Genomic DNA, 26551 nt, shown 5'->3' with positions numbered 1-26551 from the left:
ACTCCACAGCAGCTTCATTTATGACCTTCCCTCCAACATAAAGTTGAGTTTGAGAGTATTTGTTGATGATTGTATAGTGCTGAGTGCCGCTGCAATTTGTCAGACACTCAACTAATCTATGCTTGGGGGCAGCAAGACTTGGATACCCTTCATGCTGGGGCTGATAAATGGTGAGAAACATTTCCATCGCACAAGTGCCAGGTAATGATTATCTCCAACAAGAACGAATCTGATCGTCTCTAATTATCTGCAGTGCCATCACTTAATTTCCCACCATCAACATCCTGGGGCTTACAATTGACCAAAAACACAAGTGGACCAGCTACATAAATAACAATGGTACAAGATCAGGTTAGAGGCTACGAATTCTGACATGAATAACTCACTCACCTCCTGACTCCTCGAAAGCTGTCCATCATTTACAAGGCATAAATCAGGAATGTTATGAATATTCTCCACGTGCTTGGATGAGTGCAGCTCCAACAATATTCAAGAAGATCAGCATGACCCATTACAAAGGTTCCTACTTGATCAGTAACCATCCATCACCTGAAACATTCACTCCTTTACCATCTGTGCATAGTTCCAGCAGTGTGCACATCTACAGGATACACTGCAGCAATTCACACAGGCTCCTGTAATAGTATCATCCAAACTCTTGGCCTCCACCAGTTAGGAGGATAAAGCAGTAATGTATGAGAAGTCTCCACCCACAGTCTTTCCTCTGAGCCATCCTAACTTAAAATCACAGAATCACAGAATTCCTGCAGTGTGGAAGCAGGCTATTCAGCCCTTCAAGTCCACACTTACTTTCTGAAGAATATTCCACCTAGACCCACCCTGCTCCCCCACCACCACCACCAACATGATCCCTGTAACCCTGCGTTTCCCACGGTTAATCCATTTAGCCTGCACATTACGTCAATTTAGCATGGTCAATCCACCTAGCCTGCATGCCTTTGGACTGTTGGAGGAAACCAGAGCACCCAGAGGAAGCCCACACAGACATGGGGGATCACACAAACTCCTCACAGACAGTTGCCTGAGGTGTAATCGAACCTGGGTCTGTAGCACTGTGAGGCAGCAGTGCAAACCACTGGACCATTGTGTTATATTCCTGTTTCTTCATATTCAAAATCCTGAAACTCACTTCCTACTGGCACTGTGGGTGCCCCTCATCACATGGACTGCAGCAGTTCAAGAGTACAGTTCACCACCACCTTTTCAAGAGTAACTACAAATGGGCAACAATTGAGGACCTTACTCATGAATGAAAAAAACCAAGAAAGCATTCAGACATTGCAGGGTCAATTTTCCGGTCCATGCATGGACATGGGAGACAGTCGCTTGAGGGTTGGGGTGGGTGGTTTCAGCCAGCTTTGAGGAGCAGGGGCCATGCAGTAAACAAAGAAACATAGAAAACAGGAGCAGTAGGAGACGATTCAGCCATTCAGGCCTGCTCTACCATTCAATACGCTCACTTCTAGAGACAGTTTAATTTTACTCATGGCAGAAGGATCTCATTGTCAAGATTATTTGTCATGGGGAAAGTTGGGTGGAAAATCTAATCCATCTTCCAAATGTTAAACACTGTAGAGTCTAACATTTGCTGCCAATTTTTACATCTAAAGAGTGACCACTTAAGTGAGTTAACCAGAGGTTTCCTGGCAATATGGAAATACAACTTGACAAAATGCAGCAGCTTCGTTTACAAACAAAAAAACTCTCTCATAAACAGCAACAGTAAACTGTTTAGCAATTTGCACTCAAAGGTGCACGTAACTCATTGCTCCACGTTAAGGTATCTCTCACCTGAACATCTCCACTGTTTCAACTGTGGCGAGCCAGAAACTGTACGAGTTGGCATAATAGTTGCACGTGCCTCGACCGTGGCATTCGATGAATGGTGCAGATCGGAATTCCTCCAGGCAGGAACCAGGAGAAGCTAAAGCTTGGCCTGATCCTTCAGCACCAGCACTGGTGTGCTTGAATAGTAACAAAACCAAACAGAAGACATTTGTTTGACATTTCAACACATTTAATGGATAAGTGTCAGATTTGCTAATGTTATTAACCTTTGAATGATAGTTTGGGTGCAAGTTAGTCAGCCCAAATCCCCAATTAGGAGCCGCACCATCGGAAGAGTACCTGTTTGAGCTAAGCATAATGTTGGCGGGCATGAAAATTAGGTCCACTCAACTGCCTCACATGGGTGATGTGTTCCAACATGTTTGACAGGAGTTTGGCAGTTTAAACTTTGTCATTTCCAACTCCAACAACATGTAAAACAGGAGACCATAAGGATTGCAGATACTGGAAGCCAGAATCTATAGGTGTGAAGCTGGAAAAGCACAGTAGGTCAGACAGCATCCGAGGAGCAGGTAAGTCAATGTTTTGGGCCGAAACCCTTCATCTGTCCCCAGTCCTGACGAAGGCTTTTGGCCCAAAACATTGACTTACCTGCTTCTCAGATGCTGTCTGACCTGCTGTGTTTTTCCAACCTCATCCTATAAAGCAGGATCTGGTGATGGTGACGAAAAGAAATTCTGAAGCCTCAGCACGGTTTCTCATATAGGAAAGAGAATCAGCAGAAAGGTCCTCAAGTGGTGGGATCTTCATGTCTGGGCAGGGAGATGCATGTCAAAGTTAGGCCCACGGCTCCTGGAAGAAGATCTGAGGTTGCCTATGGGTCGGTCAAGTGCCAAGGCAGCTGGTTAAACAGTACACCTGAGCTCCCTAGGATTTTATATGTTAGGCCCTCCGGCCCTCACTTTGGAGGACAAGGTGGTTCACAGCTAGTGTGAGATTCAGAATGGTGCCTTTTCTTCCCTTTATTCATTCATGGGGTGAGGGTGTCGCTGGATAGGCAGCATTAATTGCCCATCCCTAATTGCCCAGAGGGCAGTTAAGGTCAACCACATTGCTGTGGGTCTGGAGTTACACGTAGGCCAGACCAGGTAAGGATGGCAGTTTTCTTTACTAAAGGACATTAGTGAACCAGATGGGTGTTTCCAACAATTGACAATGGATTCATGGTCATCACTAGACCCTTAATTCCAGACATTTATTGAATTCAAATTCCACTCTCTGCCATGGCAAGATTTGAACCCAGGACCCCAGAACATTATCTGGGTCTCTGGATTAGCAGTCCAGCGATATTACCACTAGGCCATCACCTCCCATAGCATGGATTTGATCCCTATTTCAATTGAGATTGAGCAGTAGCCTGCCTCCTCACCCAGCCCTGTTGCAAAGCCACTTAGCAACTCTCACATTTGAGGATCTCACAAAAAGAGTCCTAATCCTTCACGTCTATTGTCCCTCCAAACCCCATCCACTATCTATGCTTCCTCCATGCTCCCAAGCAAACTGGAAGAATGGGCATGCAAGACAAGGGGTTGGCAATGGAGCATTTGATGGGTAGGTAGGGGTGTGTGGGGCGCAGGGGGCATGTGGCCGTATGTTTGTAACAATTTTGCATAGGGCCTATGAGAGGGCATGGGGGTAGGTGGAGGGGTTGAGTTGATATTGTGTTGGTATGGAGGAGCAATGGATCAAACACCTTGAACATACCTTTGAAACGTTCTCAAATCCATGCTAAGGTCTATAATTCTTCTGAGGGGCTGTGAACCATGTTATGGAAAAGGGACCACTTTAATGAAGAGTGTGATTCTGATTATCTCAATGTTTAAACGGAAATTATATTAATGTGCTTCTTGCAATAAGACCATGACCATAAGACACAGGAGCAGAAACAGGATAATCAGCCCATCGTGTCTGTCCTGCCATTCAATGAGATCATGGCTGATCTGATGACCCTCATCTCCAGTTTCTTGCTTTTTTTCCAGAACCTTTTAATGTCTTACTGCATGGGATGAAGTTTTAGGAGAGTGACCATGTGGAGAGGTCAGAGTATGTCTCTAAAGTCAACAAGATTACATCAAACGAATCAAGCAGTGAACGTACACAGCTGACTGACTGTGAAATTACAAACATCCCTGGAGATTGGTCAAAGTAAAACAAATAGTGCAGCGCAGTTTCACAGCTGACGTCAGGAGACCTAAATATCAGAACAATACATAGCAGCCAGGAATGATCAGTGATTTCAGAGCCTAATGAGCTAGGCATTTGATTTTAAGACATATAAAACTTATATATGGTAATCTGTTAGTCTTTTTTGTAAGTCGACAACAGCACATAGGGCAAGGGTTTTTAAAGATGTTTTATTGAGATCTATCTCTTGATTAATTTTTAATATAAAAGATAGGTATTAAGTTATCCTACAGCAGTATTTTTGAGCAGTAAGATTATGCAAACGCTGAGTTTTTGAGGAAGTGAGTTGTGATTGTTTTTTGGGTATATTCTTGGTTTGTCGATTGTTTAAGGTGTAGAAATGGCTTTAATAGAGTGATGTGTTCTTCCTGTCGGATGTAGGAGATTAGGGAGATTATGTCTTCAGGAAGTGTGTTTGGATGCGAATCCTATCGGATTGCATGGATCGGTTGGAGCTCCAGTTAGTGGTAACAAGGGATTTACAGGAGCCGGGGCGGTACAATGGATGGCAGTTTCAGGAAGTCTGAAAAACTGCAGATACAGTCAGATAGATGGTTTACTGCTAGGAAAGGTAGGAGGGATAGGCAGGTAGTGCAGGAGTCTTCTGTGGCTACCTCCATCTCAAAAAGGATCTGAATAATGTCAGGGGTCAACTGACAGTGGAATATAGCACTGACAGCCAGATTTCTGGTACTGAGACTTGCTCTGCTGTAACATGGGCTATGTAGGTTCCAAGTAATCGATTGTGATAGGGGACTCTGTAGTCAGGGGCGCAAGCAGGTGTTTCTGTGGACAACACCGAGACATCAGAATAGTGAGTTGCCCTCCAACCCCCCCACCACTGCTGTCAAGATCAAGGATGTCTTGAAGAGATTGAAGAATATTCTCAATGGGGAGAGGGACCAGTAGGAGATCATTCTACGCATTGGTATAGGAAATTAGGTAGGAAGTTAAAAAGTAGGTCCTTGAGGGTAGTAATGTCTGGATTACTCCCGGTGCCATGAGCTAGTGATAGTAGAAGGATAGAGTAGATGAATGCATGGCTGAGGAGCTGGTGCAGAGGGCAGGGATTCACATTTTAGGACTATTGGGATCTCTTCTGTGGCAGAAATGACCTGTATAAGAAGGACACATTACACCCGCATTGGAAGATGACAAAGACCCTGGTGTGGAGATTTGCCAGTGCTACTCAGGAGGCTTTAAACTAGTAGGAGGTGGAGGGCATCCAAAGAGGTAGTGAGAGGAGAGATAAGTCTGAGGCTGACACTGCAGACAAGAAAAGTGAGTTAAATAGTCAAGGTAGGCAAGGTGGACAACAAGGTAAGGCTGATAAATTAAATTGCATTTATTTCAATGCAAGAGGCCTGACAGGTAAGGTGACAGGTAAGGCAGGTGAATTCGGGTTGGGAACATCGGACTGGGATATCATAGCTATTACAGAGATGTGGCTCAGAGAGAGGCAGAACTAGCAGCTTAATGTTCCAGGGTATAGTTGCTCTCAGAAGGATTGAAAGGGGGCAAGAGAGGAGGAAGAGTGAAGTTTTTGGTTAGGGATAACGTTAAAGCTGTACTTAGAGAGGACATAAAAACCGAAAGAGTTCTGAGGAACGTTAATTCCAATTTCTCTCCACGGATGCTGCCAGACCTTCTGAGCTTTTCGAGCAATTTCTGTTTTTGTTAGTGAAGATATTCCTGAGCGAATGTCCATTGAAGTTATATGGGTAGAACTTAAAAATAAGAAAGGGAAGATCACCTTATTGGGATTGCACAGTAGGCCCCCAAATAGTCAGCAGGAAACTGAGAAGCAAATATGTAAGGAGATCTCATTTATGTGGAAGAATAATAGAGTTGCAATGGTAGGACATTTTAACTTCCCAAACATAGACTGGGACTGCCATAGTGTTAAGGGTTTGGATGTAGAGGAATCTGTTAAGTGTGTACAAGAGTATTTTGTTATTTAGTATGTGCATATACTTAGTAGAGAGGGGGGCAAAACTTGACATTCTCTTGGGAAATAAGCAGAGCAAGTGACTGAGGTGTCAGTGGGGAGCACTTTGGGGTAAGTGATCCTAATTCTACTGGTTTTGAAATAATGATAGAAAAGGACAGACCTGATCTAAGAGTTAAGGTTCTAAAATAGAATAATACCAACTTTGATGCTATTAGGAAAGAACTTTCAAAAGTTGATTGCAAGAGGCTATTCACAGGTAAAGGGACACTTGGAAGCCTTTAAGAATGAGGTAACGAGAGTTCAGAGACAGTATGTTCCTGTTAGTATGAAGTGCAAGACTGCTAGGTGTAGGGAATGCTGGATGACTAGAGAAATTGAGGCTCCAGTCAAGAAAAGAGAGGCATATGTCAGGTATAGACAGCTGGGATCGAGTGAAAGCCTGGAGGAGTATAATGGCAGCAGGAGTATATTTAAGAGGATTATCAGGGAACTGAGGAGGGGAAAAGGGGGCATGTGAAATATTTGGCAAATAGGGTTAGGGAGAATCCAAGATATTCTACAAATACTTTAAAGGAAAAATAATAACTAGGGAGAAAATAGGGTCCCTTAAAGAGCAACTAAACCATTTGAGTGTGGAAAGTGCAGGAGATGAGTGAGAAACTTGTAGTGATTGTGACGAGGTCAGCCAGGTGGATCCCTGACTGGGGTTGTTAAATCTAGTCCAATCAGGGAGTCTCAGATCAGTGTCAAGGACTCTCCATGTGTAAATAAAGGGTGACCTGGTGATGGGATATCAGCCTCTGTCAAGTTACTTCAATACTAAATGAGTATTTCGCTTCAGTAGTTACTGTGGAGAAGGATGTGGAAGCGAGAGAATTTGGGGAAATAAATAGTGATGTCTTGAAAAGTGTCCATATTACAGAAGAGGAGGAGCTGATGTCTTAAGATGTATAAAGGTGGATAAATCCGTGGGACCTGATCAGGTGTACTCTAGAACTCTGTGGGAAGCTAGGAAAGTGATTGCTGGGCCTGTCACTGAGATATTTGTATCATCGATAGCCACAAGTGAGGTGCTGGAAGACTGGAGGGTGCTAATGTGGTGCCACTATGTAGGAAAGGTGTTACAGAAAAGCCAGGGAACTACAGACCAGTGAACCTTACATCAGTGGTGGGTAAGCTGTTTGAGGAGATTCTGAGGGACAGGATTTACATGCATTTGGAAAGGCAAGGACTGATTAGGGAGAGTCAACATAGTTTTGTATGTGAGAATACCATGCACTGATTTACAAATATGAGGTACAACTGAGCAACCCAATAGAAACTACTATACAGGTAATTTAATCAAACTCTTCCATGCTAGTATTTACCCTCCACCCAAGCTAGAATTAAACATGTGATAGAATTCTGTAAAATAACAATTCTAGTGCTTCAATGGATATGAGATTTACTGTGGTATAGTGAAGTCAAAGTATTATGCATGATTGTGTTGTACCGCATGTGAGATGCAGACTACACATGGAGCTGCCAGAGGAATTTTGATCTACACTATCTTCGAATGCCATGGGCATGGCATTCTCACATACAAAACCATGTTGACCCTGCTCCATCTTCCAAAGAGATCGTGGCTGACGTGATTATGTCCATAACAACACCTTCCCGCTTGCTGTTTCGAACCCAAGACTTCCTTGTTGATGAAAATCCAAATATATTTAAGGCTGAGTTGGACAATGACCTAGCCTCCCCTGCTCATTGTAAAATGTTAACAACATTCAGTGAAAGAATTCCTCATCATGTTAAATAGGAGACACCTTATTCTGAAACTATGCCTTCTAGTATTAGCTTCCCTTCTGAGAGAAACAGCATTTTATTTTAGGTCAGTATAATTTTGATTTTCTGTTGTATATTTTACATCTAACTTTCTACTTCTACAGAAAATCCTGTTTGAAATTTGGTTCCAATGCTATTTAGATGTAGAACAGGGATTAGTGTATATCACTTAAGCGTAAGGTCATAAAAAATATATCCAGTAGTAGCCCTCTGCAGGAAAAGATTCCAAGATTTACAATGCTCTGAAAGCAGAAATTCCTCCTCACCACTGTCTTAAATGTACAACCATTTATTCTGAGATGATATCTTCTGGCCGTAGACTCTCCCACAAGGGGAAACAACCCTTCCTGCATTTACGTTGCCAAGTCATCTAAGGACCTTCTATTTTTCAATAAGGTGACCTCTAATTCTTCCGTAATTCAATGTCTATAGGCCCAATTTACTCACTGCTCCTCATAAGACAGTCCCTCCATACCTGATTTTAGCCTTGTGAACCTTCTTTGGGCTGCCTCTAGCTTTCCTTAGCTAATGGGCCCAAGACGTTCCACAGAATTCCAGTTGTGGTCTGGCTAGTTTCTTATACAGCTTTAGCAAAACCGCCTTACATTTATACTCTATTCTCTTTGAAATGAAGGCCAACATTTGCTTTGCCTTCCCTATTAGCCCCTGAACTTTGATGCTAGCTTTATGTGGTTCACGGATAGGGACTTTTAAATCACTCTGCTTTGCGGCTTTCTGCAGTCTTTCTCCTTTTATGTATACTTAACTCCTCTGTTCTTTCTGCTAAAATGCATAACCTCACATTTTCCCAATTGATATACCATCAGTCAATTTTTTTCCCATTTGCTTAACCTATTTGTATCCCTCAGTAGACTCTTTGGGTTATCCTCACTAGTTGCCATCTCATGTCACCCACAAACCTGACCATTTAAAGTTTCTGAGAAGATCTGCAGCTTGGGTTGTGGATGAGGTTGTAGACTTGCTCGCCGAGCTAGTATGTTCGACTGCACACTTTTCATTACCCTGCTAGGAAACATTGTCACTGTGCCTCCGGCCATAGTATGTTCATTTTTCTCATCCAAACCATTAATATACGAAATAATTGTGGTCCCAGCATTGATCCCTCTGGCACTCTACCTTTAGCCATGCAATCTCTGACACAGGACAATCGCTACAGGCTTCCATTTTATAAACAATTTAATAAAGTGACGGAACAAACAAATTATTATCCTGTGAGCTGGTAACATGGTCCCAGAATAGCACTGAGACTGAGTGTCAAAGAGCTACACAGAAGCACAGCTACTAAAAGCAGAATTAGGAATGTTTAGAGCTGTTGAAACTGCTGCAAGTCACAAGAAGACACAGAAAAGGAAACAAAGACACAGGTTGCTGCTGGAAGAATAGGTAAGACACATCAGGTATAAGTCTTGACCCCCAGTGTCACCTGAACTGAAAGGCAATATGAAACCAAACTGTCATTTTTCTACTTGCTATCAGATCGTGACAGATTCAATTAACAAGCTGGCGCAGCTACACTCTTGTTACTGTTGGAGAGAGTCAGTTACAAAGCATATCAATCGCTTCAAAGAACAGAAACAAAAACATATTGCAAAAAATTTTAAAGCCTTGAAGGCCCACGTCAAACCTAAGGTGAATGCAACATATGAACAGAATGCGTTCAATAATAAGCTCCAAGTGAACAAGAACCCATTGATAGGTATATGACCACATTAACGTAGCTCACCGAATCCTCTGAATGTGGACAAGCAGAAGATCACCTCAGGCAAGAAATCATTCTATGACAGCATAACTGCTAAAAGAAAAGAATCTCTTGCTTAAAGAAAGAGGTATAAACACGTGCAGAAGCTCTGTGCTTGTAAATCAACAGCCACAAAGCATACATGCAAGAGCTGACAGGAATTGTCCACAATGTGGAAAAACAGCCCAGAACTGTGAGCTATTTTGATAAGCACCTCAGGCCTATCCACTATGTTGGACTTATCAAGGTCAACAATGTGGAGAAGTGCAACAAATGACCATAGAAGGACCAGCAAAAAGATCAAGGCCAAAGGACAAGTTACAAATATTGTGGAGGTCATCACATAAAACAGAAGAGAGCATGTTCAGTGCGGGTAAAATAGTGTTTTAACTGCAAGACAAGTTTTGAGGTAGGAAGACAGTAAGCCTATTGAGACAACTGCCACAGAGATGTCGGAAAACAATTCTGTCAAATCAAGCTTGGGTATGGGAGAGAGATGGATGAAGGTTCAATCTCAACTTATAGCAGGTTAACAGTGTTAAGTCTAAAGGAGATGAATGGTTTGAAATTTTTGTGAGAAAAACAGCAGAATCAGAGCAACAAGTAAATGTGAAATGCTAAACTCAGAGGAGGTGATGGCCTAGTGGTATTATCACTGGATTGTTAACCCAGAGACCTAGATGATGCTCTGGGGACCCGGGTTTGAATCCTGCCACGGCAGACAGTGGAATTTGAATTCAATAAGTATCTAGACCTTACAGTCTAGTGATGACCATCAATCCACTGTCGATTGTTAGGGGAAAAACCCATCTGGTTCACCAATGTCCTTGGGGGAAGGAAATCTGCTGTCCTTACCTGGTTTGGCCTACATGTGACTCCAGACCCACAGCAATGTGATTGACTCTTAACTGCCCTCTGGGCAATTAGGGATGGGTAATAAAGGCTGGCCTAGCTAGTAATGCCCACATCCTGTGAATGAATAAAGGCAAAAAGAAACTGGTGCTGGTGCTTCCTATGCCATAATGATCTTTGCAGACCCCCATGTAAAGTTACAACAGACAATGATTCAAAACTGAAACTGTCAAAAGTAAAGCTGAGGCCCTGTGAAGGAATAATACTCAACCGAGAGAACAGATTAATCTGAGAGTCCAATGCTGTGACATGACTGTGAGGCTTCATTGACTGACAAACAGGTGAACAAACAGCATCACACAGAAAGAGTCCAGCTGCAGGAGTACAAAGGGAATTGCTACCAAAATTAAAAACAAAAATGACAGTTAATGCAACTAAAAGAACAAGGTGTCTAGGCGACAGCATAAGTTGACAGCGTCAACTGGGAAGATTTTGAAATAAAACCAGAGCGCACACCGTTCTAACCAGTACACATTACAGCAAACATCAACAACCTGCATGCTGTAAAGAGACTGATAAAGGAGAGACTAACTCTAATAATGTATGGGGTTTTACTAATGCATGAGAACAGTTGGTTGGGTACTAGGTAAACTGAGTGACTCAACACAAAAGATAGTCTAAGCAAGTTTGTTTAATCTTGATTTTTGTGAAAAGGAGGAGGTTGGTTGGAAATTGTACGCTTCCTGACCTGTGATAGTTAAATGATTTCTGTCTTGAGGCACTCACTGCAGGCATTCACCTGCCAGCCACTCTAATAGCAAGAAAACACATGCAAGACTGTTGTCCTCCAAACTTGTAACACTAAACAATTATGGACAGCTTTAACGCCTGTCTGTCTCACAGTCTTTTATAAAAGATATGTTGATAATCCTGATAAAAGGGATAATTGAGGTAGATAGACAACCAAAGAAACACAAATAAAGGTCAAATCAATGCCTACCATCATGAAAGAGTATCCAATCCACAGTGAGCTCCATCCCTCCGGACATTGCGGGATCTGAATAGTCTGACTGTGAATGGCTATTACTAATGCTGGGGCTTCACACACACTGCACCTATAACAAGCAAAATCAAGATTAACATTTACATTACAGACAGTAGGAACTGCAGATGTTGGAGAATCTGAGATCACAAGGTGTAGATCTGGATGAACACAGCAGGTCAAGCAGCATCGGAGGACCATGAAAGCTGACATTTCAGGCCTAGACCCTTCATTAGAAATGGGGGAGGGGAAGGAGGTTTTGAAATAAATAGGGAGTGAGGGGGAGGCGGATAGAAGACGGATAGAGGAGAAGATAAGTGGAGAAGAGACAGACAGGTCAAAGAGGTGGGGATGGACCCAATAAAGGTGAGTGTAGGTGGGGAGGTAGGGAGGAGATAGGTCTGTCCAGGGAGGATGGTCAGGTCAAGAGGGCAGGATGAGGTCAGTAGGTAGGAGATGGGGTGGACTTTGAGGTGGGAGGACGGGATAGGTGGGAGGAAGGACAGGTTAGAAAGGCGGGGTCAAACTGGGCTGGTCTTGACATGCGGTAGGGGGAGGGGAGATTTTGAAGCTTGTGAAATCCATATTGATACTATTGGGCTGTAGGGTTCCCAAGCGAAATATGAGTTGCTGTTCCTGCAACCTTCGGGTGGCATCGTCGTGGCACTGCAGGAGGTCCAGTATGGCCATGTCGTCTGAGGAATGGAATGGGGAGTTGAAATGGTTCGTGACTGAGAGATTTCAGGAACAGCAACTCATATTCCGCTTGGGAACCCTGCAGCCCAATGGTATCAATGTGGATTTCACCAGCTTCAAAATCTCCCCTCCCCATACCACATCACAAAACCAGCCCAGCTCATTCCTGCCTCCCTAACCTGTCCTTCCTCCCACCTATCCCTTCCTCCCACCTCAAGCCCCACCCCCATCTCCTACCTACTAACCTCATTCTCCCCCCCACCCCACCCGAATGTCCGTCCTACCTGGACTGATCTATCTCCTCCCTACCTCCCCATCTACACTCACCTTTACTCACCTCCATCACTTGTCTGTCTCCTCTCCACCTATCTTCTCCTCTATCCATCTTCTATCCGCTTCCCCCTCTCTCCCTATTTATTTCAGAACCCCATTCCCCTCCCCCATTTCTGAAGAAGTGTCTAGGTCCGAAACATCAGCCTTCCTGCTCCTCTGATGCTGCTTGGCTTGCTATGTTCATCCAGCTCTACATTACATTACCTGTTTTCCTCTTTCTTAACTGTCTTTCTTTCTTTAGGTACAGCATGAAACCAAACTGGCCAACATGTTTGAATGGAAAATTAGGCATTTGCTTTGAATATTGGTATTTTTGAGCGAGGCAGAATAATGCCTGAAAATGTTCCTTGTGATCCGAAGTCCACATCAAAGTGGTATTCCAAATAAGGAAGAAAAGACTAATCTCAAGAATATTGGTGAACGTTGAACTTATGGTGAGTGATTCTAGAGCATGAGATGATGGCCCTGGTTTCTGATTTGGGAATATATAAAATAAGATGTGAATAAGTATTTGGACTTCAGAAGCTGAAAGGATCAAGCGAACAACATTTTGAATTTGGTAGGAAGGGGGTCAATAAATTGGCTGTGGGATAGCTCATTCCACCAAGGCCTTTGACAGTCTGAGACTGCAGATGGGGACAGAGCTGGAGTAAGGACGAAGAGGCACGTAGATCCGACTGGGAGCTCAGCAGAATATCTACTTAGCAGGAAGAAACTTCCCCTCATTCGAGTTCTAAAGGTTGGCCAGTAGATGGGTGCATGTAGTAGCTGGATGATGGTAGACATTAGCACGTCTGTCTGGGCTTTGTCAGTGTAAATCTGCAAGCTGACAGCTCATTCTCAGGTGATGTCACTGTGGGGAAATGTGAATTATTGTAGGAGGGGACCAAATATGGAGCAGATACAGAGTATTCTCACCAGATCAGATGTAAGGTGGCATTGGAATAGCAAGCAGCCAGCTAGATTCCTCTGGCCAGAGATCCATTCCATTTAGAGGGTCAGGTCATCTTAACATTTCAGTATTTAGAGTGCAGATCCCAAACAGGTATTAGATTTCAGCTTGCCAGTTTCAGGCTGCTGTATTGTCAATGGCATGGAACCATCCTGGCTGCCAGAAACGTAGGTCCATCAGAGATAATGGGAATATAGGTCCATCAGGTTGGCAAAGCCTGGAGGAGCAGCAGCCCCCACTCTTCATGCGGAGGTAAATGAATACACTTGCTCATCCTTTTCAGGTGTCTTTATATTTTCCTACCAGCGTGTAACAACATTTAAGCTACTTGGGATCTCACATACATTGTAGTCTGCTTACAGCCAGAAGGGTCTTGCTTATTTTGGGGAAGAGTTTTCAATGGTGTTTTTGAAATGTGAGATTTAGTTGGTAGACTGTAATAGTTTGTTTCTGGTCCTGACACGTTTTCAACATGAAGAATTATTTAACAGAGTTTAGAAATATTAGACTATTGAATGCATTACAACATTGGAGATAGCTAAGGTATTACATAACTGAGCTATGCAGAGCATGGTGATTCAGTCAACAATGTGTGTTGCATTAATCTTTGATTAGGTGACAACAACAGAACTATAAGTGCTCACAATGTGACTGGGTTAGAGAAGATAAAACACTGCAATTCCCAATTCTGGTCATTAACCAACAATTCCCAGTGAAATGTATGGAAATTGGATATAGATGCAGCAGGATTTCATTTATACTTATTCATGGGATGAGGCCAGCATTTATTACCCATCCCTGAAGAAGGCCAATTAGTGATGTATAATAAATGCTGGTCCAGCCAGTAATACCCTTTAGCATGGTTGATGTCCTGAGGAATCACCCATAGTGCTATGCATCAAAATGATGATCACCACAGTCAACAGCACTGTTAGCACACAGTGTAGTAGCTTCGCAGATGGAAGAATGGGTAATATCCCTAAACACATGGGAGTATTCTTCAGCATGAGTCAACACTTTCAGCGGAGGAAGGAAGATGATTGGATTCGGAAATGAGATACATTAATGGTATTGTTTGCCAAAGTACAAGGGAAGTAATCTAACAGTCTACCAAGTTGTGAACCTCAGCACTCTGTAAGAAGAATGACTCAGGGCTGTTCAGTTTAGAACAACATTAGTGGAGACTTTCATCAGTCCCAATCCTAGGGTGCATTAACTAAATGAAGAAATACACTTGAGTCTTATAAAACAGAAGAGGGAGGAATATCTTTTTAAAAAGGTTCATAAAAATTGTGGATCTTTATGATGGGTCTACATTGTATGCTGTATAGCATAACTATTCACGTCTTCCATACCATGCAGAAAATGATTGAATTAATATTAAAATAGTGAAGTGCACTACTATTTTGACCCATTATACATGGTATCTGTGAGCAGCTCAAACCAGTACAGGTATACAGGCTTACCTGCTAATGAAGGATCGGATGTTTTCCCCATTTACTGGGGCCATGCTCATTGGCATTGGCTGAGGCGTTGAGAGCCAGTAGGAGTAGTCATTCCTTGAGGCAAAGTTACAGACGTTGTTGATGTTACAGAACATAAATGGCATTGTACTGAAACGCCGCAGACAGCTCCCAGCAGTTCCTGAAACAACACAGTGTTGTAAATAGAAGAATACGGAACAAAAGCAGCCCATTCATCCCACAAAGCATTTTTCAGCTCTTTGGGCAAATTATTCTATTAGTCGTACTCCTCTGATCTTTCTGAATTGCTCAACAAATATTTATTTTTCAAGAATCCAATTCTCTTTTATGAGATATTCTTGAATCTACTTCCTTATTTTTACAGGAAATGCATTCCAAATCATAACAACGCACTGCTTAAAAACATAGTGATTTAAATCTGCGTCCTCTGGTTACTGACCAAGACCGCATTGTAACTGGTAAGTGAACATTCAACTCAAGAGGAAGTGGGATCCCTCATCAGTTTATCAGTTAGCTTTGTCCCCTGCATAGCTGATGGCTCTGGATGCTCTTTCACTTTGTATTTTTTTTCATTTCAACATTGCAGTCTTTCTCGTTTTAAACCTTTGTATTCAGCTATATTACTTTTCATCATCAGGTGTTTTTGCAAATGTTTATCTAATTGACCATACATTGGCTAGTCCTGCTAATGCTTGTTTCTCCTGCTTGGATCTGACCCATACTTTGGAACATATTCCTGAAAACTTCATGTTAAATTACTATGAATGTGTAATGATCTTACTGTGATATCCTCCTTAAATTCCATTAGATAGACCTAAATAAGAGCCCATTTGATGCAATAGCCTTTTTTCTGTACTACCTAGTTTCAGTTCTTATTATTTCAATCTTAAATGTTGTAATTAGAAACATTCAATATAACCTACAAGTACCCCTGAGGTTGTAGGCTTGCTCGCCGAGCCAGTGTGTTTGGTTGCAAACATTTTGTCACCCTGCTGGGTAACATTGTCAGTGCGCCTCCAGTGAAGCGTTGATGTTCTGTCCCGTTTGTTATTTATAGTCCTCAGTTTGCTGGGAGGGTTGGCATTCTTCTAGTTCTGTTTTTCAGTGGTTTGTATATTGGGCCCAGTTCAATGTGTTTGTTGATGGAGTTCCAGTTGGAATGCCAGGCCTCCAGGAATTCCCTGGCATGTCTCTGTTTGGCTTATGCTATTATGGATGTGTTGTCCCAGTCGAATTTGTGTCCTTCTTTGTCCGCATGTATTGAGACCAGTGAGAACTGGTTGTGTCTCTTTACAGCTAGTCGGTGTCCCTGTATCCTTATCATCAGTTTTCTTCCAGTTAGGCCTATGCAATGTCACAGTCCTCGCATGGTATTTTGCTTATTACGTTAGCTTTATTGGTTGTTGGTATGGGATCCGTTATGTTCATCGGTAGATGTCGCAGGATGGTTGCTGGTTTGTGGGCTATCCTGATACCTAGGGGTCTGAATAGTCTTGTGGTCATCTCTGATATGTCTCTGATGTACAGTAGGGTGGCCAGTGTATCTGGCCATGTTGTGTTTTCTTGTTGTGTTCTGTCACAGAGTTAACAGCAGATGGTGTTTTACAGTATTCCATTCCTTTTAAAAACCCCGTATAAGTGGTCCTGTTTTGCTTTGTGCAATTCCAGGTTTCTGCAGTGTATTATGCCTCATTTGAATAATGTCCTAATGCAGCTCCATTTATGGGTGTTGGGGTGATGCTGGTGTAATTAAGCATCTGGTCTGTTTGTGTGGTCCTTGCTCCCTCCGCAGTCTCCGAGGCTCTAGATATACCTTCCAGGCGAAGCAGTGATTTATCTGCACTTCTCTCAATCTAGCCTACTGTATTCACTGCTCACAACGTGTGTGGTTGCCTCTCCACCGGGGAGACGAAATGCAGACTGGAAGTGACCGCTTTGCAAAACACCCATGCTCTGTCCATAAAAATGTCCCTGAGATCCTAGTTACCTGCCACTTCTGTACACCCTTGTGCTCTCTGGCCAGCATTTCTGTCTCGTGACTACTGCAGTGCGGCTCAATACAAGCTGGAAGAACAACATCCCATTTTCCAATAGGTAACCATACAGCCTTCAGGACTCAATTTTGAGCTCAATAATTTTAGAACATGAACACTCTCTACTCTGTCCTTTATTCACCCTCATATCCCAGGCCCTGTCATATGACGTGGGCTACTTGGGCTACTTACAGCACAGCCAACCCATTTTCACATTCTCAGGGTCCCCATTAGCAGCTTTTCTTTCTCCTTGGTGTACTGTTATCCATGCTGTTGTCTCCTCCCTGAGCTCCATCTCTGCCTATTCACACACTCCCACCACACAAACACACACACACACCACTCCCCGCTACGTCCCCCACTCCCCTGCTCCCACTTCTTGACGCCTTCCTTTCTCACACCCTTTCTCAGTCCTTTGCTCACAGTATAACTTGAAACCGAGGCGACTAGTGAGGTAGTGAGTATCATCAGCTGAGGTTGAGGGGTGAGAAGCAGGAGAATCAATTGGAGGAGCAAATGGGTGTGTTGGGGAGGAAAGAAACAAGTGAGATGGGAAAAGGAAGTTGGAGATTCAGGGAGACATGTGGGAGGTGGGAGGATTGGGGAAATATGAAACAGTTAGCAACAAAAACAAAGTTGCTGGAAAAGCTCAGCAGGTCTGTCAGCATCTGTGAAGGAAAAAACAGATGTAACCTTTCGGATCTGGTGACCCTTTCTTGGGCACTGGACCCAAAATGTTAACTCTTGTTTTTTCCTTCTCAGATGCTGCTAGACCTGCTGAGCTTTTCCAGCAGCTTCTGTTTTTGTTCCTGATTCACAGCGTCTGCAGCTCATTTGGTTTTTCTTTAAGAAACAGTTGGCTCTTAGATGTACAGAAAAAAATTAGCAAGCTAATAAGAGTTAGCAAGTTTGTACAGGGACTTTAGGTCAGATAGGTTCAAGGCATTCAATAGGTCATTAATATTAAAATGACAAGTCAAGAACATTTCCAGCTGTTATTCAATTTTCTTTCAGGAAATGCTTTTTGTTGAACACGCTAATTTTATGGAACATGTTTTGTATACTGAAGGAGGGATAGAACTCCGCTCATTAAAACACAAAAGAAAGTGATAACATCCACTCATTGTCATATCCTATGACCTAACTCTTACCCAAATCTTGACCATGTGCTCTTTCATTCCCTTGTACATAAAGCAGAGAGTACCCATCATAGATGGTTAATGTTCCAGGAGGACATCGTGGCACGTCTGTTGACTGACTGTGTCGGGTAACCAAGAATCCATGAGCTACAGAAGGAGATCCAGGAAGGCCTGGCACTCCAGGAGTCCCATCTGGACCAGGTGGGCCTGGAAAACCTCTGTCACCTGTTTAAAGAACATACTGAAATCAGATACATTAGCTTGGCCGAGGTACTAATGCAACATTAATAAAGAGAAGCTTACGATTTCAGAAAGGTGCATGAATAAGACAATGGGGGTAGAATTTAACTAGGATCAAGATAAAAAGAAGGAAGTGTTAGCAATTCTAATGATTTGCACTGTTTAACACAGCGGTCAAAGTTATTTCCAGGCTGCAATATGCAAAACAAAATTGGATCTCTTATTGAAACTGAGAAGGCGATGGCCTAGACTATAAACCTGGATTGCCTAATGTTTTGGGGATCCGATTCAAATCCTATCATGACACATAGTGGAATTTGAATCCAACAAAATTCTGGCATTAAGAGTCTAATGATAACATGTAACCCTTGTCAATTGTCAGGAAAACACATTAGTTTCACTAACATCCTTCAGGGAAAGGACCCCACTGTCCTTACCTGCTATGGCCTACAAGTGACTGCAGAAACAAAACAGTGCAGCTTTCTTTTAACTGCCTTGTGACCAATTGGGGATGGACAATAAATGCTGACCTCGCCCAATGATGCCCGCATCCCATGAATTAATTAAAAATAACTTAGTGGTACACACCTTTGTAGGTAAGTTGTGTGACATTTAGATCCAAAGTTTAAACCTGGTTTGAGAGGTTTTGCCACTTTGGAATGTGATGAGACCATAGAAGATACTCTTATAAATGCGGATTTTTCTTACTTTGGCTTGTACTGAATTAGCTGGACTAACTTAGGTGATGTAGCATATAGACATGGATGAGGGAGGTCTGAGTATGAGCTGCATCCCTTTTCCTGATACCAATGATACCTGTTAACATTTTCATGGGAGGGGACTTTCTGAGGACAGTTCATTACCCATGATCAAATAGTCTGCTGATATTTTCGAGGCTGATATGTGATGAATAGTTGTTTGTTGCATGCAACTAAGTGTTCATTATATCCACTGTAACTAGATCAGAAGATTTGCATGAGAAGTACATGGCAGTAGTATGATTCAAACACAGAGAGTGCTGGAGAAACTCAGCAGGTCACACAGTGGAGAGAGAAACACACAATATTTTGAGTGGTATGACTCTTCTTTAGAATCAAGAAGAATCAAATTAGATTCAAAACATAGTTCTGTTCCTCTCTCCACAGATGCTGCCAGACTTGCTGAGTTTTTCTGGCATGCTCTGTGTTTGTTTCAGATTTCCAGAATTCACAGTATTTTGTCTTTATTACAGCAGTGTGATTGACTGGATTTGATATAGTAAGATCAGACCTATACTGCTGATTTCCATGCAGTGACTCATTGCCTCAGTTGGCCATGACAAAAAGATACTAAGCAGATACTAGTGTTTCCTTGTTTTAAAGGAAAGTGGAAGGACAAAACTTTACTAATTGCTGTAACTACTCATTTAATTCTGATTATAATCATCAAGGTGGTGGAGGAATGAGCATAGATGACCTACTCACCATTGGGGTTGAAATTTCTTCAAAATTACACCTAAATATTGGAAGGGAAAAGAGATCAGCCACCCCCCCTTTACGAATAAAGAGAAGAAAACATGCTTCTCTTCTTACCCGTATCCCCTGGAAAGCCTCTTTCTCCCTTTAGTCCACTTGGTCCATTAAACCCAGGAATTCCATCTTGACCTGGGTCACCAGGGGGTCCTGCTGGACCTAGACAAATGAGAAGACATTAAAGAAAGGAATGTAAACTTTTCAAACGCTACAATAACTGAACAGTTATTTTGAGCTGATGAAAGAGCTCTGCTGTAGTCATGGGGTCTGCACGTCAGCGAACAAATTTGTACAATTTGGTGATGCCTTACCTGGAGGCCCTGGCAGACCAATTGGACCAGGTAATCCTTTAGTGCCAGGCTGACCTGGTGGTCCTGGGTAACCCCGTTCTCCTTTGACAATTCGAGCTGGTACTTGTGGTCCAGGTGGACCAGGTAGACCTAAAACCAAAGACTGCAGGTTAAAGTGGGGAATTCCAAAGCAAGGATGTTCCTGTTCAATATTCTATTAGTTATCATTTTTCAGTGTCTTCCAGCATGCAGTGTCATTGGGTGTAACTTCTTTCTCAATTAGTTAGTGAACTTTTGAATTCAGAGTGGAGGCTTTTAAAACCCTATTTGTTCTTACAATGTGGCATCACTGGCCATATCATCAGTTACAGCTCATCCCTCATTGCCTGTGAAAAGGTTGCAATGATCACTGAAAACAAAAAAAAATGCTGGAGATCACAGCGGGTCAGGCAGACTCCATTGGGAGTAAGCAAGCAAATGTTTCGAGTCAAGATGAATCTTCATTAGAGCTCATCTAAACTCAAGATGTTAACTTGCTCTCCCTCCATGGATGCTACCTGACCCACTGTGATCTCCAGCATTTTTTATTTTCAGTACAGATTCCATCATCTGCAGTAATTTGCTCCTACGTTATGTAGCAATGGCTTTACCTGCTGTGTCAGGCCTTCTCAATTTCACTGGGTTTGCAAACAAACACGTGCATTGTTAGACGGAACATACCACTACGGGTTCTTTAAAGTCTGACCAAAATGATTATAAGAAGAGATATGCACTTGACATATCATTAATTAATTTGTTTAAAGTACTTTTACTAAATATTGTATTTAATAATTGTTAGTTTATGCTATATAAATTAAAGCTAAATGATTTGGTTAAACTACTGAGATATATATTAAACAAACAAGTCTTATATTGCCTTTCTGCTCGTCAGGCACTTGGGTGATGGTGGCTCTTGGAGCTCTATCTTAGATACCACAGCACTGGTCTTGTGAACTCCAGATGGATGGTTAAAAAGTCCATGTGGGACAAAGTCCCTGATATTAATACTATTCTGAATCCAAAGCTACATGCTGTATCACCACGTTGTCCTAGTTTCAATACTTTTCCAGACATTGTACAGAAAGCAAGTTGAAAACATCTCCAGGCGGTTCTGTGTTAATTGCATAAAAGAATGGTTCCCAGCGCCCCCTTACCCTCCACCCTCTGCCAAGGTCAGTGCAGTTCTTCCAGCCAAAACAGCTGTCTTTGCACTCAGCCTGCTTTCCACTTTCTTCAATTGATCATTGTCATGTCCAAATAACCACAATGATTAACCTTTAATAGCCTGGTTTGGGGATAGCATTTTTAAAGCCCAACACTACAACATGTTTAAAGTGTCTTCCTGGCCACTTGAAATGAAGGCAAGCTGCCTTTTGTGCTCCTTAACCACTCTCATCTGAGGCGATGGTAGAGTGGAGTTATTCACCCATGGTTCAGGTGTGTGTGCACGCCTGTGCGTCCTTTCTACGTTAAAACAATGAAACAAAAATTAGACAGCCTCCCCAAGCACCATGTTTAGCCTTTGATGGTGTCAGTGATTCTGTTTCATTTAAATGCCAGATATATTTGAAAAACTTGGTGAAATTGTTTCAGACATTTCAGACAGGAAACACAGAAATCTGAATTTCTGTGAATTTTTAGCTTTACAGTGTACATCTTTTGCACTTGGTGGGGCCATAGAGTCGTACAGCATGGAAACAGACCCTTTGGTCTAACTCATTGAAGCCGACCAGACATCCCAATCTCAGCTAGTCTTATTTGCCAGCATTTGAGCCATATGCCTCTTAACCCTTCCTTTTCATAGACCTAATCAGATGCCTTTTAAATGTTGTAATCATACCAGTCTCCATCACTTTCTCTAGCAGCTCGTTCCTTACACACCATCTTGTGCATGATAAAGTTACCCACCAGATCCTTTTAAAATCTTTTCCCTCTCACCTTAAACCTATGTCCTCTAGTTTTGGACTTTTATACTTAAGGAAAAAGACCTTGGCTATTCACCCTGTCTATGCCCCTCATGATTTTATCAACTTCTATAAGGTCACACCTCTGTTTCTGACACTCCAAGGAAAAATGCTCCTGCCTATTCAGCCTTTCCCGATAGTCCAAATCCTCCAATCCTTGTAAGCCTTTTCTACATCCTCTCCAGTTTACCAACATCCTTCTCATAGCAGGACGACCAGAATTGTACGCACTATTCTAAAGTGGCCTAAGCAATGTCCTATAGTGCCACAATATAATATCCCAACTCCAATACTCAATGGTATGACCAATGAAGGCAAGTGTGCCAAACGCTTTCTTCATCATCCTGTCTATCTGTGACTTCACTTTAAAGGAAGAATGCACCTGCACCTTTAGGTCTCTTTGCTTGGCAACATGCCGCAGGGCCAAACCATAAGGTGTCTAAGTTCTGCCTTGGTTGCCAAAATGCAATACCTCACATTTATCTAAATTGAATTGCGTCTGCCACTCCTCACCCATTGGCCCATGTGATCAAGGTTCCATTGTACTTTGAGATAATCTTCTTCATTGTTGACCACACCACCTATTTTGGTGTCATCTGCAAACCTATTAACCATAACTCCAATATTCACATCCAAATCAATTATATAAATGATGAAAAGAAGTGGATCCAGCACCAATCCTTGTGGCGCACCACTGGTCACAGGCCTCTGGTACCATAAAAATCACCTTCCATCACCACTCGCTGTCTATTACCTTCAAGTAAATTTTGTGTCCAATTGGCCAGCTCCCCCTGGATCCCACAGGATCTAACCTTACTAACCAGTTTACTGTGCAGAATGTTGTTGAACACTTTGCTGAAGTCAATAGAAGGGTCTACCACTCTGCCTTCATCAATCTGCTTTGCCATAATTCTTCCTTGAAGACAGCATTCACTGCTCTGCTCTCATCTACCTTTGTTGGTCATGTCCTCAAAAAACTCAAACAAATCAGTGGGACGTGATTTCCCATGCAAAAAGCCAACTTAACTATCCCTAATCAGTCCTTGCCTTTCCAAAAGCATGTAAATCCTGTCCGACAAAACCTCCTCCAAAACTTATCCACCACTGACGCCCAACCCAAAGCAATCCTGCTCCTCTGATGCAGCCTGGCCTGCTGTGTTCCTCCAGCTCCATGCCTTGTTATTTCAGACTCCAGCATCAGCAGTTCCTACTATCTCAGAGGTGCAGGGTCCCAATCATTTACAGGATATGAACATTGCCAGCTAGACCAGCATTTATTGCCCATCTCTAGTTGCTCACAGTTAGGATTCAATCACATTGCTGTGGATCTGGAGTTATATATAAACCAGACCAGATAAGGATAGCAGATTTCCTTCCCTACAAGACATTAGTGAACTAGATGAGATTTTCTGGCATTTAATGTAGCTTAATACCAGATATTTCTTGAATTAAAATTCCACCATCTGTGTTTACAGGATTCAAATCTAGGTCCCCAGAACAATATCTAGGCCTCTGGATTGATAGTTATTCATAATATCACTGGGCCTTGCCTTGCCTTGCCTCCCTCCCTTTTAATCACCTGTTTGTGACAAGATGCAAGGCAAGCATTATCACAAGAAATTTGGTCCTCATACCCAAAACAGTTAACACTACCCCATATTAGGTCATTTTAAAATGGGTTTAATTGTGAAACTGGTGAATGGATATCCAATGCTTTATACCTGTCTCAATAGGACAGATGCCAACAATTGTCCTTTGAAGAGATGGTGGAGATCATGTGTAAAAGTGACTTAGTGAAGCTAACCCCTCACTGATTATTGAATCCTCCTGGTCTTCAACCAATGGGATCCTGTTAGTCCATGGTCACAGGCAGAATAGAAGGGAGTTTTGGTGGGCTGCGTCACAGTTGGCTGATTATCCACCGCCCCTTTTCAGTCCAAAGTGCAAATAACCCCAATGGGTTCCAGGCAACTTTTATGTGCAGAGATCATTATTCTTTCATCATGCCATCTCTATTAAACATCACCAAATTTTAAACAGCTGCAGTTCCACAACTGTAACAGGTATGTTAACTTTCTGGAAGAACAGAAGAAAATCAAATCTGAATGTTTGAGAGAATCAAAACCTACCTCGAGGGCCAGGTGGGCCTAAATCACCCGGCAAACCCTTAGGACCGGGAGATCCAGGAGATCCTTTCATTCCTGTGAAGCAAATGAGAGCTTGGATAAAAACTAGCCTTCTGATGGAATAATTAATATATTGTATATTGTACATAAGTATGCACAGCATATCAATAGCCAATTACAGTGAGATGCTCAAGTTGGCTTCTGTGAACAGACAAGAAAATAAATCCTCCCAACTGTGACCATTGAAGTCTGGCAGGTCCTAGTTGTGTAAACCTTCACAGAGACTGTCTGTTATTCAACCACCATGTTGTTTCTAATTTTTAGAACTATATGCATTTAGAAATATAAAATATGAAACAGAATGTGCTGAAAACAATCAGTAGATCAGAAAACAACTGCAGAGGAAGAAACCGAGTTACGACCATTTGGTGCATCAGTCCTGATGAAGGTTTGCTGACCTGGAACTTTTGGCAGTTTAATGGAGGCAACAAGGATGTTGCCCGTCAGATGCCGGGCCAGCAATAGAAGACCCACCAACCAAATGCCAGTCAGGCATCTATGTAGGTAACAGTGGGCTTTCCCCAGGATCACTGACTCAAGGAGAGGCATGGGGTGGAGCTGGTGTCGGCAGCTGGTACTACATCTAACTGAGGCTCAGGATCACTCACAGACCCAGGTACATGTGAGTGATCGTAGAATGGGTATAATGGGGATTGGTAACAAGGAGAGTGGTGTGGCTGTCAATGGGCAGTCCCCTTCCCAATGCTGAGTGCTTCAATCAAGCACTTAGACCCTTTGGATGAGGATGCAACCCTGGAAGCCAGCAAGCAACTTCGTCAGGGGCTTGTCTTTTGGGCTTCCCCATGGTAAATTCCCTGCCTGTTACTGAATAAGTGCCAGATTGATGTCCCTAAGCATACATTAATTGCCTTCCATGGATATTCTGGGGCAGTACCCACTATTAGCCTCCCAACTATATAAAAGTCTCCCCTACCAGCTTACCACAGAGTAGAGTATTAACAACTGTGTCCCTCTCTCTACAGATCCTACCTAAACTATTGACAGCCTCCAGAATTTTCTGATTTTGTTTCAGATTTCCAACCTCTAATTTATTTTTCTTTAGCCCCGCTCAATAATGTGCAAGTTTTCAAATGAAAGACACTGGCAGCCCTGCAATTAGGAGCCATTTTATGAGCTGGTTGCTACGGGAGTACATACTGGAAATTCACGTAGTTGTGCCATAGCTGTTCCACAGTCATGGACAATATGTACCCAGCTTTTCTGCAAGAGCTATTGCTGACCAAAGCAGCCGATGGAGATTAGGCATAAAATTATTGCCACTACTTAATTCTACTTATCCCAATTCCAATCTTCAGGGTGTTTATTTATAACCATTTCACTGCACACTTACCATTCACCACAAAGAGCTTTATACTCTTAAAAAAAAACTTTTATTTGGTTCAAAATTCAGAAAGAATATTCATGTCACATATCAGATTTGGACCAGTTAAATGATTCAGATTAAATTGAGGCTAGCCACAATTCATCAATAGTGTGTGTGTGTGGATTTGATTTCCATTTCAGAATCTGAAGCACATAATATAGACTGATAGGTCATCGTAGTGCTGCACTGTCAATGGTGCTGTGTCTCAGATAAGATGAAATATACCCAGATTACACTCATAAAAGAGTGTAAAATATTCCCACTGCTGTAGTTTGAAAAGGAAGAGGGGAATCCTTCCCAGTAGCCTGGCCAATATTTATCATTCATCACCACATGGGATTCTTAGAATCTCATAGAATGACTGCCATGGCATTTCATAGCATTCCTTTAGTGTGGAAATAAACCAATCAGCACATCATGTCTTCACCGACCCTCCAAAGAGCATCCCACCCAGACCTACCTATTCCCATAACTCTGCATTTTCCATGGCCAATCCACTTAATATCTTTGGACTGTGGGAGGAAACTGGAGCACTGGAGGAAACCCACACAGACATGGGGAGAATGTTCAAACTGCACACAGATAGTTGGCCGAGGCTGGCATCAAACCCGGGTCCCTCGTGCTGTGAAGCAGCAGTGCCATCCACTGAGCCATCGTGTCGGGATTATCTTGTTAATATCTTTATGCTGATTCTTGTGTTCATGCAGTGTGCAAACTGGTTATCACTCTTCCTCGATTGCAAGGTGAAGATGATAATAGAGTGCCTGCAGCAGGTGGACCACCACAACTGGGGTGGTGTGTGCCAGGGAACCTTTC

At 42.6% G+C, this 26551-nt stretch overlaps 1 protein-coding gene across 2 annotated transcripts in view; it reads right to left on the bottom strand.

Annotated features, from left to right (window-relative positions):
- The window catches only part of col4a5 (collagen, type IV, alpha 5 (Alport syndrome)), a 251011-nt gene that overhangs the window by 1809 nt on the left and 222651 nt on the right, over positions 1-26551 (bottom strand). For both annotated transcript variants that reach the window (XM_059651364.1, XM_059651365.1), the window contains 7 exons: positions 24295-24366; positions 20184-20312; positions 19933-20031; positions 18134-18346; positions 14932-15109; positions 11443-11557; positions 1813-1985 (listed from right to left, as the gene is read on the bottom strand). In XM_059651364.1, the coding sequence (XP_059507347.1) occupies positions 1813-1985; positions 11443-11557; positions 14932-15109; positions 18134-18346; positions 19933-20031; positions 20184-20312; positions 24295-24366 (979 nt within the window). The remainder of the gene's footprint in view (positions 1-1812; positions 1986-11442; positions 11558-14931; positions 15110-18133; positions 18347-19932; positions 20032-20183; positions 20313-24294; positions 24367-26551) is intronic.

The sequence above is a fragment of the Stegostoma tigrinum genome, chromosome 15 (genome assembly GCF_030684315.1).
Source record: "Stegostoma tigrinum isolate sSteTig4 chromosome 15, sSteTig4.hap1, whole genome shotgun sequence".
Lineage (NCBI taxonomy): Eukaryota > Metazoa > Chordata > Chondrichthyes > Orectolobiformes > Stegostomatidae > Stegostoma > Stegostoma tigrinum.
The sequence above is the reverse complement of the archived record's forward strand: the minus strand, read 5'-3'. Positions and strand labels throughout refer to the sequence as shown.